This window comes from Rhinoderma darwinii, chromosome 5 (genome assembly GCF_050947455.1).
Source record: "Rhinoderma darwinii isolate aRhiDar2 chromosome 5, aRhiDar2.hap1, whole genome shotgun sequence".
Classification (NCBI taxonomy): domain Eukaryota; kingdom Metazoa; phylum Chordata; class Amphibia; order Anura; family Rhinodermatidae; genus Rhinoderma; species Rhinoderma darwinii.
In genome coordinates, this window is record NC_134691.1 from 93,718,816 (window position 1) to 93,731,444 (window position 12,629).

Genomic DNA, 12,629 nt, shown 5'->3' on the forward strand with positions numbered 1-12,629 from the left:
TTAACCAATTTAAGTAGAAGTTTGCCTTTGGAGTAATTTCAAAGATCATATTGAGGAATGGAATAACTACTAATTCCCTCATATAATATAATTATCGGAATATCTCCATGTACCAGCAGCAGTGATTTAATAATAACCCTGAGGTACTATCAGAAATATAAAATTACCCACAGCTGCCCTGCTGGAGCTGTCAGGAGGATATAGAAGTCTGTTGTCATTGTTCTGCTGACGGAGGCTTTCATAATGTGCTGACGGGTTGTAGCTATTTCAATCATACATGGTAAAATACTTTTTTTCTAGCATTTTTAGAGTTGCAAGATTAGATTTTCAATAGCTCCACCTATGTATTTAGCAATTTTTTTCCCCGAAACAAAGTTTGCAGCACTTAATACAATCTTTTCAAAATCTAGTAACTGGCTATGTTTTAGATTTGTTACATTGCCATCTAGTGGACACAATATACCTTTTTCTAAAGGAGAGTAGAGCAGCAATGTTTAAAGCCACTGGCATGGGTGCAAGCCTCAGGACTGAAGGGGGTTTTACACTGGGCGATTATCGGGCAGACAAGCGTTCATAGACCGCTCATTGCAGATAATTGCCCTGTGTAAACAGGGCAGCGATCAGCCGATGAACGAGCAAACGCTTGATCATCTGCTGGTCGTATCGTTTTAAAAAAAAGTAAAATATTATCATTGTCGGCAGCACATCTCGCTGTGTAAACAGGGAGACGCGCTGCCGGCATGATAATAATTCATGGGGACGAGCGATCAGAGTAACGACCACTCGTCCCCCCTCCATAGCTCCATAGCTCCGGTGTAAAAGGGCCTTTAGACTCCGTGTCCTTCCAATCAATAAAGCTGGGTTCACATGGTGCATTTTTGTTGCATTTTTAGAATGTTTTTTATTTTAGTTGATGAACTCTCATTGGAGAGAAATGGAAGTGTATCTACCAAAACAAAAAAAAAACACAATCTAAAAATGCACCAAAAATGCTCCATGTGAACCCAGCCTAAATATCAGGAAAAAATAGGCAGCATTCCGAGACAAGTTAGGTGAAGTAAATAAGGACTTTATTATCCCATAGCCGCGACGTTTCAGCCCACTCTACTAGGGCCTTTCTCAAGCAATAACATGGTGCATGCAGTGAGTATAAATAATATCACAGTACATATTAATCAATTACCAAGTGTTAAGCAATGTTACATTATAATAGTATCAACAAATATAGAACTTCATATATAGGTGCAAATGTGTACAGAAGCAGACTAGTGCCCGATAACATGGTATTTAAATAAAGTGCTCCGTGCATATGTAAAAGACATTTTCCTAAATACATTAATAAGGTAAATCATGTCAAAATATGAACATATGTGTTATAATAATTAGTAGGTGGGCTCACCCGACATAAAATCCAATCAGAGACCACAATCCTTACATGATGCTAAATTTCGGCGTGTTGACAGTGTTGCTGCACATTTCACAGTCCCTATCCGGGAGGCATATCTGAATACACAATGAGATGTATACTGCGCACATCTACGCTTGCATACTAGCTCAACTCCCTTGTTTAATACATGCCGTGCAGCATGTATTAACGCTTGCACACAAATATCATTGAGACTAACTACACCATATCAAGTAATGCCAAAATGTGCCCATTCAGTTCATAGAATGCTAAGATTAAATCTGTAGTCCAGCAGACAACCTCAGCAAATGACTACATCGTGCCAGGCATATCAATTTTACTTATTAGATCCTAGAAAACCCATCTCACAGCATACCAGGCTCATCCTGTCGAATACAACCCTATACGAAGGGCAAGGTCACTAATGTAACAGGCTACATCAACTACTTAGATCCATATAGTGTATAACAGACCATGGTGTTGTGTATCTCCATTCCTGAGCCTTTGGTACTGGTCTTATTGTGGTATGTGCTGTATCAAGCCGCACGTACAGTGGAGGAAATAAGTATTTGATCCCTTGCTGATTTTGTAAGTTTGCCCACTGTCAAAGTCATGAACAGTCTAGAATTTTTAGGCTAGGTTAATTTTACCAGTGAGAGATAGATTATATATATAAAAAAAAAAAGAAAATCACATAGTCAAAATTATATATATTTATTTGCATTGTGCACAGAGAAATAAGTATTTGATCCCCTGCCAACCATTAAGAGTTCAGCCTCCTCCAGACCAGTTACACGCTCCAAATCAACTTGGTGCCTGCATTAAAGACAGCTGTCTTACATGGTCACCTGTATAAAAGACTCCTGTCCACAGACTCAATTAATCAGTCTGACTCTAACCTCTACAACATGGGCAAGACCAAAGAGCTTTCTAAGGATGTCAGGGACAATATTATAGACCTGCACAAGGCTGGAATGGGCTACAAAACCATAAGTAAGACGCTGGGTGAGAAGGAGACAACTGTTGGTGCAATAGTAAGAAAATGGAAGACATACAAAATGACTGTCAATCGACATCGATTTGGGGCTCCATGCAAAATCTCACCTCGTGGGGTATCCTTGATCCTGAGGAAGGTGAGAGCTCAGCCGAAAACTGCACGGGGGGAACTTGTTAATGATCTCAAGGCAGCTGGGACCACAGTCACCAAGAAAACCATTGGTAACTCATTACGCCGTAATGGATTAAAATCCTGCAGTGCCCGCAAGGTCCCCCTGCTCAAGAAGGCACATGTACAGGCCCGTCTGAAGTTTGCAAATGAACATCTGGATGATTCTGAGAGTGATTGGGAGAAGGTGCTGTGGTCAAATGAGACTAAAATTGAGCTTTTTCGCATTAACTCAACTCGCCATTTTTGGAGGAAGAGAAATGCTGCCTATGACCCAAAGAACACCGTCCCCACTGTCAAGCATGGAGGTGGAAACATTATGTTTTGGGGGTGTTTCTCTGCTAAGGGCACAGGACTACTTCACCGCATCAATGCGAGAATGGATGGAGCCATGTACCGTCAAATCCTGAGTGACAACCTTCTTCCCTCCACCAGGACATTAAAAATGGCTCGTGGCTGGGTCTTCCAGCACGACAATGACCCGAAACATACAGCCAAGGCAACAAAGGAGTGGCTCAAAAAGAAGCACATTAAGGTCATGGAGTGGCCTAGCCAGTCTCCAGACCTTAATCCCATCGAAAACTTATGGAGGGAGCTGAAGATCGGAGTTGCCAAGCGACAGCCTCGAAATCTTAATGATTTACAGATGATCTGCAAAGAGGAGTGGGCCAAAATTCCATCTAACATGTGTCCAAACCTCATCATCAACTACAAAAAAGTCTGACTGCTGTGCTTGCCAACAAGGGTTTTGCCACCAAGTATTAAGTCTTGTTTGCCAAAGGGATCAAATACTTATTTCTCTGTGCACAATGCAAATAAATATATATAATTTTGACAATGTGATTTTCTTTTTTTTTTTTTATATAATCTATCTCTCACTGGTAAAATTAATCTAGCCTAAAAATTCTAGACTGTTCATGTCTTTGACAGTGGGCAAACTTACAAAACCAGCAAGGGATCAAATACTTATTTCCTCCACTGTATGTCAGACGAGTCTCCACAAAAATCTTCATAATGCATTCCTACCACAGAACAAAATAATACAATTAGTGTCATGAACAAGAAGTACAAAATAGTATCTTCAGCAATAATTACACCTTACTATAGGTAGGATCAGATCCTAATCCTACACTTTGTCCCATGGGACAAGATGTCATCCCAGAAAGCTGGATCAAGAGGTGTAAAGGTGTAACTGGATTTGCTTCTGAAAGAATTTTCGCTTTGTAAATAATGTTCTTCAATTAATACCAATGAGAAAGTCATGAAGAACATAAATAACTTCACAAGAATTGAATCTAATATATACAAAAGCAAGGGTATTTTTGTATATTTGGGCAGATTTGTTCTTAACTTGGCACATTATTGGAGATGAGGGACAGTTGGTGACTATATGAAGAGTGTTACCATTGATCCCTGAGCTCATTTGACACATACAACTGTGCTTCATCTGAAGGTGCAGTGGTGTAGCACTCGAGGCTGGAGTCATTTCTAGGTTATTATACTTGGGATCCCATAGGGTCTTCTTACACATGAGAAAACAGCAGTATGAGTAAGCAATGCATAATGCCATATCACAGTGATGTATGTCACCTGATTAATTTTTATAGTGCAATGTATGTAGATCCTGTACTGCATGATGACATCATGGGACATCATTGACCATTATATGTGGGGAGCCTGAATATAGCTTCTGCACCATAGCCCATAACAGTCATCCCTAGGCTTCCATTGGCCCAGTGCTGCCCTAGCCCAGTATCTATATTCCCTGGCCAAGGTAGAGTGGCTTATTGGAGCTCCTTCCCCGGTACCTGGCAGCCCCCTCCTAGTTATGCTGCTACCTAAAGCGTTACCTCTATAAAGATTGTAGACTATTTCTTTATTACATGTGTAGTATATTGTATTTTGTTTTTATCTACAGTCTGAATTATTATTCTCCATAGAAACAAAAAATTAAATTTATGGATGCCAAGGCTATGTAACAGTAATACTAGAACTAAATTACTTCTTGGTGTTTTATGGCAAATTGCATACTTGAAAGCTGTTTAATGATCAGACTACATTAAGCTGCCATCTTTGTGTATACCGCTTTCTATTTTAGCCTTTGTGGAGGAAGACATGTTATACCTGTTTTTCTTCCCACCCATGGGCGTGACTATAGCTGTAGCAGCTGCTATGTGGCCCAGAGGTTAAGGGGGCCCACTCAGGTCAAAAACATTGTTCCTTTTTTTGGGGAAGTTGGTGGCTTTCTGCTATCTAGCACTATTATCTGTGTTCTCTGATTCATGGCGCTATTATCCTTTATCCTAGATACCTTTATGGCTACTTATGCTGCTGTTTCAGTTTCCTCTCACTAGGTGGTGGGGGCCCATCTCAGTTTGCTAAGGGGCCCTATGAATTCTAGTTACGCCTGTTTCCACCCTTTGAAAAACTCTGCCTAGTAAATGTTGCAGCCAAATCTCATGGTCATCTATTCGCTGTTCTTCTACGTAATTGACCTTGTCTATAGAAAATCTCAGATCTTCACTATTAAACGCAAGTCGTTCCTGGTGGGGGTATAGGGTTATTGTGGTATATACAGTAAATAACCTTTTATCTGCGACTAATGTGTAGCTTTTAACCTTGATCTAAAAGGGACAAATGGATGGAGTTAAAACTGTGCTACATATAGTATAATAAAATAATTTATGGAGAGGTAGATAAATAAAGTGTACTGCCACTGCAGAAGACGCTGAAAGGTGGTAGAGAGGGAAGAAAAACACCAGGCCCTTCTGTACAGGGTGGCAAAACCCGGCAGCATAATGTAAGACCCCCTATTCTATGTTCACCCCTGGAGCAAGGAGTATTTTCCAAGAAAGATGCAGATCTGTTCCAAAATTACTTTATATGTCAGGGAAATGGTAGGCAATGCAAGCAAGTGTTCCAGCTATCCCTCGCAGTTATACGTTCTGCATTGCTTATTCATAATCCAATTTTCTAAAAAGAAATGATCCGATTATTTAATTTCCCTTTTTTCTGTTTCCTACCGCAATACTAATAATCCCATCAAGCCCCTTTATAAATAGGACCTACAGCTCTGTTTATCCTGATTCATAAATATAATGCTAGAACTACTGAATTGCAGTGATACTAAGGGCTTGTCCACACGTAGCGGCATTGCTGCGTATCTTCCGTCCGGAATTGTAGACAGAAACTATGCAGCAGAATACAGTAGTGGCAAAGTAGGTGAGATTTAACAAATCTCATCCACATGCTGCGTAAAACTTCCGACCAGAAATTGACCTGCAGTGCGAATTTTTCGTACCGCTGCATGTCAATTCCTGCTGCGGAAAGTGGACTTAATTGCTGCGTTTTTAGAGGAGATGTCACCATCTCCCAACATTGAGGAAAAATCAGTAAAATCCACACCATTTTCTGCAGTAAATAACGCAGGAAATGGTGCGGTTTTTCCGCAGCGGAAATCCTTCTAGTTTCTGCGGAATTGCTGCTGAAATTTTCTGCAGCAATTCCGTTACGTGTGGACAAGCCCTAAAACAGATGGAGTAGAAAGAAAGAGGGAGCAGAAGGGAATACTGCGCAATAATGAAAACTTATATGCTAATCAGGGATTTGGAAATTTGGGCAGGGAAATGGCCCCTAAATTTGGAAATCCAGCATCTAAACAAATGGTGTTGAGCCACACTGAGTATTAAAAGGGAAAAATCTACTTATTGGTCGGGAATCACAAGCTTCAGCCACAACACAAAGAGGTAAAACAGGGTTTAGGGGGCCCCGTTCTTTTAAAGATATGATCAATAGATAGGGTTTTAACCCTAGTGTTTAGTGGCGGGTTTATAGCTGTGATTCTAGTAATGCTATTATGTCTTCCCTGGCACGACTAGAGGCTGCCAAGAGATGGGGAGCCACATGCAATTCCGAGCATCACCTGTTCGTTCCTGGGTCACTGGTTAGGGAACCCTGCATTAAATAACTCATATACAACTAAATGGAATAGTACACTAATTTGCACAAGAGGACAAGTTCGGGACATTCACTGTAGTGCCTTGGACTCCATTCTTAGCCATAACAGCATTAATAGACAGAACACTGATGGGTCCCATTGACTTACAGCCGGGTCTGTTGGATTATGCTTCTTTTTTTTTTTAGAGTAAAAATAGTGCTGCAGAATTGGAAACTCGATGCAACGAAGAGCCGCACTAGTGTGAACAGAGTCCAATATTTGATTTAATTAATACATTTTTTAAAGTACTATTATGATTGTAAGGGAAATGCTATTTTAATGTAATAAATCAAAGGTATATATTTTATAAACCACGCATAGCATTACGTGTTTTATCACAGCACAGCATGTACAGAACCACTGTATTCTAAAAATACTGCACAAATGCTATATATATATATATATATATATATATATATATATATATATATATATATATATGTATATACATAATTATAATTGAGCTGATATACATGTTCACACCTTGTCTTTGCAGGATGAACCAGCACTACCCGATAAACCACTCAAACAAGAAACCGCACAGGTCACTTACTCCACGTCCGCTGTATCCAGCACGCAAGAAGTGTTATACATCAATGGGAATGGGACTTACAGTTACCATAGCTACCGGGGGCTAGGAGGAGGCCTACTAAATCTCTCAGATACTTCTAACAGTGGTGAGTTTCATTGGCATTTCTCCTGCAGATTTCATTGCATGCAGTTTTAATGTTTACAATAAAATAGTCATATAATAATCCACTTGGGTCACATGTAGCATGTAATATTTCACACTGGCATTGCCCTCATGTAAGTGATTTTTAGATTTCTTGCTGCCAGTTAAGCAGCCTCTAAAAATTAAATGCAGGTTGTTGTATTGCTTACTGCAACATGAAAGACTAAGTTCAATGTTGTACATTTCGTGACTGAACATTTTCTGCAGGCACAAAAAAAATCTGTTACATTTAGACTACAGTGTAAAATTGTTGGTAACATAGTATAGCCACTTTAAGTCATGTAAACATCTGTATGCACTAACATTTAAAGCATATACTCAACTCAAATCTTCTTGGAGAACCTTGAAGACACAGGGCTTCGGGAGTCTGAATTCTGACCATTTATCCGGACGCCTGCTGCTCTGATATATTTTTTTAAAAGGGTTCCAAATTCATTACACCTCAACTTAAACACTATGTAAACCTTTGAACACTTTATTTTTTAAATATAAAACAATGTATCACAGTGTTTTAAGAAACTCTTTAATTGCTGTTTGAGATACAGCTTCTATGTAACCTGGATAAATACAAGCTGTATCTTGCGCTCAAACACGAGTACGTCAGATCAGCATGACTGACTGCTTCGGTGACATAGGGCCCTGTGTATCTACCGGTTATGAATCACATCTAAGTTCATAACTATATACTTGTCCCAACTATATATTTGTCTCACATTTAATTCTTGAGGGTATGTTCACACGCAAACTCAAAAACGTCTGAAAATACGGAGCTGTTTTCAAGGGAAAACAGTTCCTGATTTTCAGAAGTTTTTTAAGCCACTCACGATTTTCACTGCGTATTTTACGGCCTTTTTTGGAGCTGTTTTCCATAGTGTCAATGAAAAACGCCTGCAAAAACGTCCCAAGAAGTGTCCTGCACTTCTTTTGACGAGTCGTCATTTTACACGCCGTATTTTGACAGCGACGGGTAAAATAAAGGCTCATGGGAACAGAACATCGTAATTCCCATTGAAAGCAATGGGCAGATGTTTGTAGGCATATTAGGGGCGTTTTTCAGGCGTAATTCGAGGCGTAAAACGCCCGCATTACTTCTGAAAACACTGCTCTAATTCTACAATCTAACAGCAAGCATACCTCTGAACCAGGGGTGGGGAACCTTTTTTCTGCCAACGGCCATTTGGATGTTTATAACATCATTCGCAGGCAATACAAAATTATCAACGTAAAAATTACCCTGCTATATTTCGTCAAACATTTAATTAACTCACCCCTAATGTGATGGCTGGAACGGGCTCTCGTTTGCGAGGCGTGTGATGTTAGCCGTTATTGATGATGTTCCTACTGTGTTGGTCAGTCTGGAGCAGTCGACTCTTTGGTAACTTTTGAAAAGAAGTGCTCGCAGCAGTAAGTTGTTCCGACTTACTTAAAGGGACCCGCACCTATCTCTAGAACGGCACCCAAAACCCCGTTTTACCTCTCTTTGTTCCGGCTGATTTCCGACCAAACACGCTGAGCTGCGCTGTTTCCGTAACTCCCATAGTAGTGAATGGCAGTTACGGAAGTAGCGTAGCATGCAAGTTATGCTGTTTCCGTAACTACTATTCAGTTCTTAAAGACTTGCGGAAACAGCATAACTCAGCGAACTACGCTGTTTTCTTCTTCATGGTCGGGAATCACAAGCTTCAGCCACAACACAAAAGAGGTAGAACGGGGTTTAGGGGGCCCCGTTCTAGAGATAGGTGCGGGTCCCAGAGGTTGGACCGGCATCTGACGTCTACCTCGTAATCTCACGAGATTACGCGTGGCTTGCTGGAATCTCACAGAAAAGATTCAGAAGTGTCAGGATTCTGAATACACATGAGGTCCAGGCTAATATTCATTATCAGGACACTTGATTAACATTAATGTGTGTTTGTATGTGGCTTCACATCGTGTTCTAGTAAGAACGCGATGCTGCTGTGTAAATGAATGGAGAGGAGTGCATGACGCTGACTGGTCACTGATTGGTCAGCGTCATACACTCTGTACAACGCCCACTTGGTCGAAAGTGAAAACACGCCCACTTGGGCATTAAGAAACTCATTAGCATAAAGCTAAAAATCGCTAATAAAGTGGTTTAAAATAGTTTTTCTAAATAAAAAGCATTACTGTCACCTACATTATAGCGCCGATCTCCTTATGTAGGAGACAGGGCACTTATAATGTGGTGACAGAGCCTCTTTAAGGAGTTAAAGAAACACTCCAGGTAAAATTGATATACTAGGTCAAGTTTAATGCTCGGCTGGATTCAAGAATTCAAAAAACACTTAATAGAGAAGGCATGCACCGTCCCTTCAGGCCATGCACTAGACATAAAAAAGTGCATCAGTTTTGCCTGGAGTGTCCCCTTAATGACCAGTGACGAAACTGTACGTCATTGCCGGGGGGAAGACGTATGGAACAGGCTCAGGTGCTATGTGTTACCTCGCTCTAACGGCCGGGATCCGAAATAACTCAGATCCAGGCTGTGTAACCACTTAGCGACAGCAGCATCTAAGCGGTCAAATATAGATGGAGGGCTTCCTCCATCATCAAATTGGCCCCTCCACAACGATGCCCCCAGGTCTGCCTTCTTGGTCCTTTTAATAAACCCCAACCAGGCAGGGCTAATAGGAGACTGTTAAAAATGACTTAACAGTGCAATACATGAGTATTGCAATGTATTGTATAAGCGATCGAACAATTGAATTTTTAAGTCCCCTATTGGGACTAAAAATAAAAATTGAAAAGTCATTTTAAATTTCTAAAAACTAAAAGTAAAAAAAACCGTTTACCATGTTTACTGTAAAATAATATAAATAATAAAAAATAAACATAATTGGTATCGCAGCATCTGTAAAAGTCTGAACTATTAAAATATAACGCTATTTATGCCACGCGGTGAATATGGTGAAAAAAAATAATAATACAGCACGCTATGCAATAACAGGCCCTCACACCGCTTCATTGCTGGAAAAATTTAAAAAGTTATGGGTATCCAAACTAGCACAGAAAAAAAAAAGATTTTTTTATAAATATTTTTTCAATTTGTAAAAGTGGTAAAACATCAAAAAGAACTATATAAATTTAGTATCGTCTTAATCGTATTGACCCAAAGAATATAGTTAACGTTTTGTTTTTACCGCTTGGTGAACGCCATAAAACGGAACTAAAAAATCAATAAAGCTAATGCTGTTTTTTTTTTTGTTTTTTTTTTTAATTCTACCCCACAAAGAATTTGTTTTTAGTTTTTCAGCACAACATATGGTACATTAAATGGTGTATTAAAAACTACAACTCGTCCTGCAACAAACAAACCCTCATACGGCTACGTATGTTGACGGAAAAATATAAACGTTATGTGCAGTGGCGAATTAAGTAGACCATAGGCCCTGGGCTGTTCCCCCCCTTCTCCACCGCCGCTCTGCCATTCAGTGTCTATAGTCAACACCACCTTTCTGTGCGAGCATTGACAAATGGGTGTTACAATTTCCCTTGTCAAAGGGCTGTGTCCCTACATACTGACAGTCTCCAACCATCGCTGACAGCATCAGGTTGTGTAGAGACACAGCCTCCTGACAAGGGGAATAGTAACACCAATTAGTCTATTAGACCTGGGCTACACATAGAGCTTTTTTGAAATACAAGGATTTCTTATAACAGCCATGTCAGGAGAGGGGACAGATCCCCTATAAATCTAGTGACTCACAGGTGACATCTTCTCTGATGGGAGTAGTTTTCTTTTTTTTCTCCATCTGACACAAACCATTATGTCAACTTCTGTTAACTGCCGAGACCTGCAGACTGCCTCTCAATTCTGCAGACATTTCCAGCAAAAGCACTAAAGAAAGGCAAAAATTCTGACACCAAACCCCCTAAATTGTTCCATACCCCAGACCAGATCCCTAAGCAAATTCAAACCCCAGACCAGACCCTAGAATACATGCAGACCCCAAACCTTCTAAACGATTGCAATCCCCCAGACCAGACCTCCCTAAACAAATACAGACCCCAGAACAAGCACAATAAATACAGACCCTAGACCAGACCCCTTAAATACAGACCTCAGACCAGACCCGAAGACCTGACGACCTAAACTAATAGAGACCCCATACCCCTTAAACTACTATAGACCACAGACCCCCTAAATAAAGACCCCTAAACTAATACAGACCCAGACCAGACCCCCGACCCCTTAAACTAATACAGACCCCAGGCCAGACCCCTAAATACAGACCCCTTAAACCAATCCATCCCCCTTATACTTACATAGCAGCTTACAGTCTTCTCTATGTAGTCTTGCTGCTGTACTTGGTTCTGGCTACATGTTCATTTGACCTGCAGGTCTTTCAACAGTAACAAGAACTGCAAACATTGGGTCATCTGACCTAATGTCTGCAGGACATACACAATGCAGTTTTGTCGTGGTTTTTGCGGCAAAAAACGCAACAAAACTGCAATGTACATTGGGCCATGGGCCCCTCGGGAGCTTCGGGCCCCTAGCAGCTGCCCCAAACACCCCTATGATGATCTGCCACTGGTTATGTGTCTTGGAAGCACGGGGAGGGAATAAAATAAAAATGGCCTGGTCATTAATGGGTTAACTCTTCATTACATGCTGTGTCACTAGGAGCAAAGTATCCAGAACTTGGTTGCCTTGGTAGACAAATATATTGTGGCTGTGTATATTAAAGGCTTTAGTCAAAACTTCAGGTATGACTACAGTTCAGCCTAAAATACCACTCCATTCATGTCACATTTTCAAGGATCTATGAGATATGAGGAGATGGCAGCGACTCAATGTAGAGCGGTTAGTTGTCTCTATTAAATGAAGGAAATACTGTGGTCACCAATTATTTGCTTTTGCTGACTGACTAAATAGGGGTTGAAAAATATATATCTATTTTTTACTCTTTGGCGCTGTAGAGCCCTTTATTTGCATGTCAGGGAATGAATACCACTGGCGACCTCAATATTTCCTTCAAGTGAGGCCTGGGGCCATCTGAAGCAGCTCTCCAGGGCAAGGACTCCACCAAATAGCTTCTCAAATCTCAGTTTGATGGACCCTCTAGAGTTTGATCTGGAGGGGGAAGAGTGGGATATTGAGTTCCACTGCAGCCACACCTGGATGTTCAGGTTCTGATTTAAATTGGGCTGTATGCATATATTTCTAATATAGTTTGCTCAGAAAGCTTAGAGGGGTATTTTCAGCTCATAAAGAAGGGGTCAGATTCCCTTCAGCTTTTTCTCTGCACAGCTCCTTCATTCTGAGTTTCAGTGGAGGTGCTGACAGTCTGACCCCCATGATCAT

General features: G+C 40.6%; 1 protein-coding gene across 7 annotated transcripts in view; it reads left to right on the forward strand.

Annotated features, from left to right (window-relative positions):
- Window positions 1–12,629, forward strand: part of NOL4 (nucleolar protein 4) — a 270,953-nt gene that overhangs the window by 242,626 nt on the left and 15,698 nt on the right. For all 7 annotated transcript variants that reach the window (XM_075826292.1, XM_075826296.1, XM_075826291.1 and 4 more), the window contains one exon: window positions 7,064–7,244. In XM_075826292.1, the coding sequence (XP_075682407.1) occupies window positions 7,064–7,244 (181 nt within the window). The remainder of the gene's footprint in view (window positions 1–7,063; window positions 7,245–12,629) is intronic.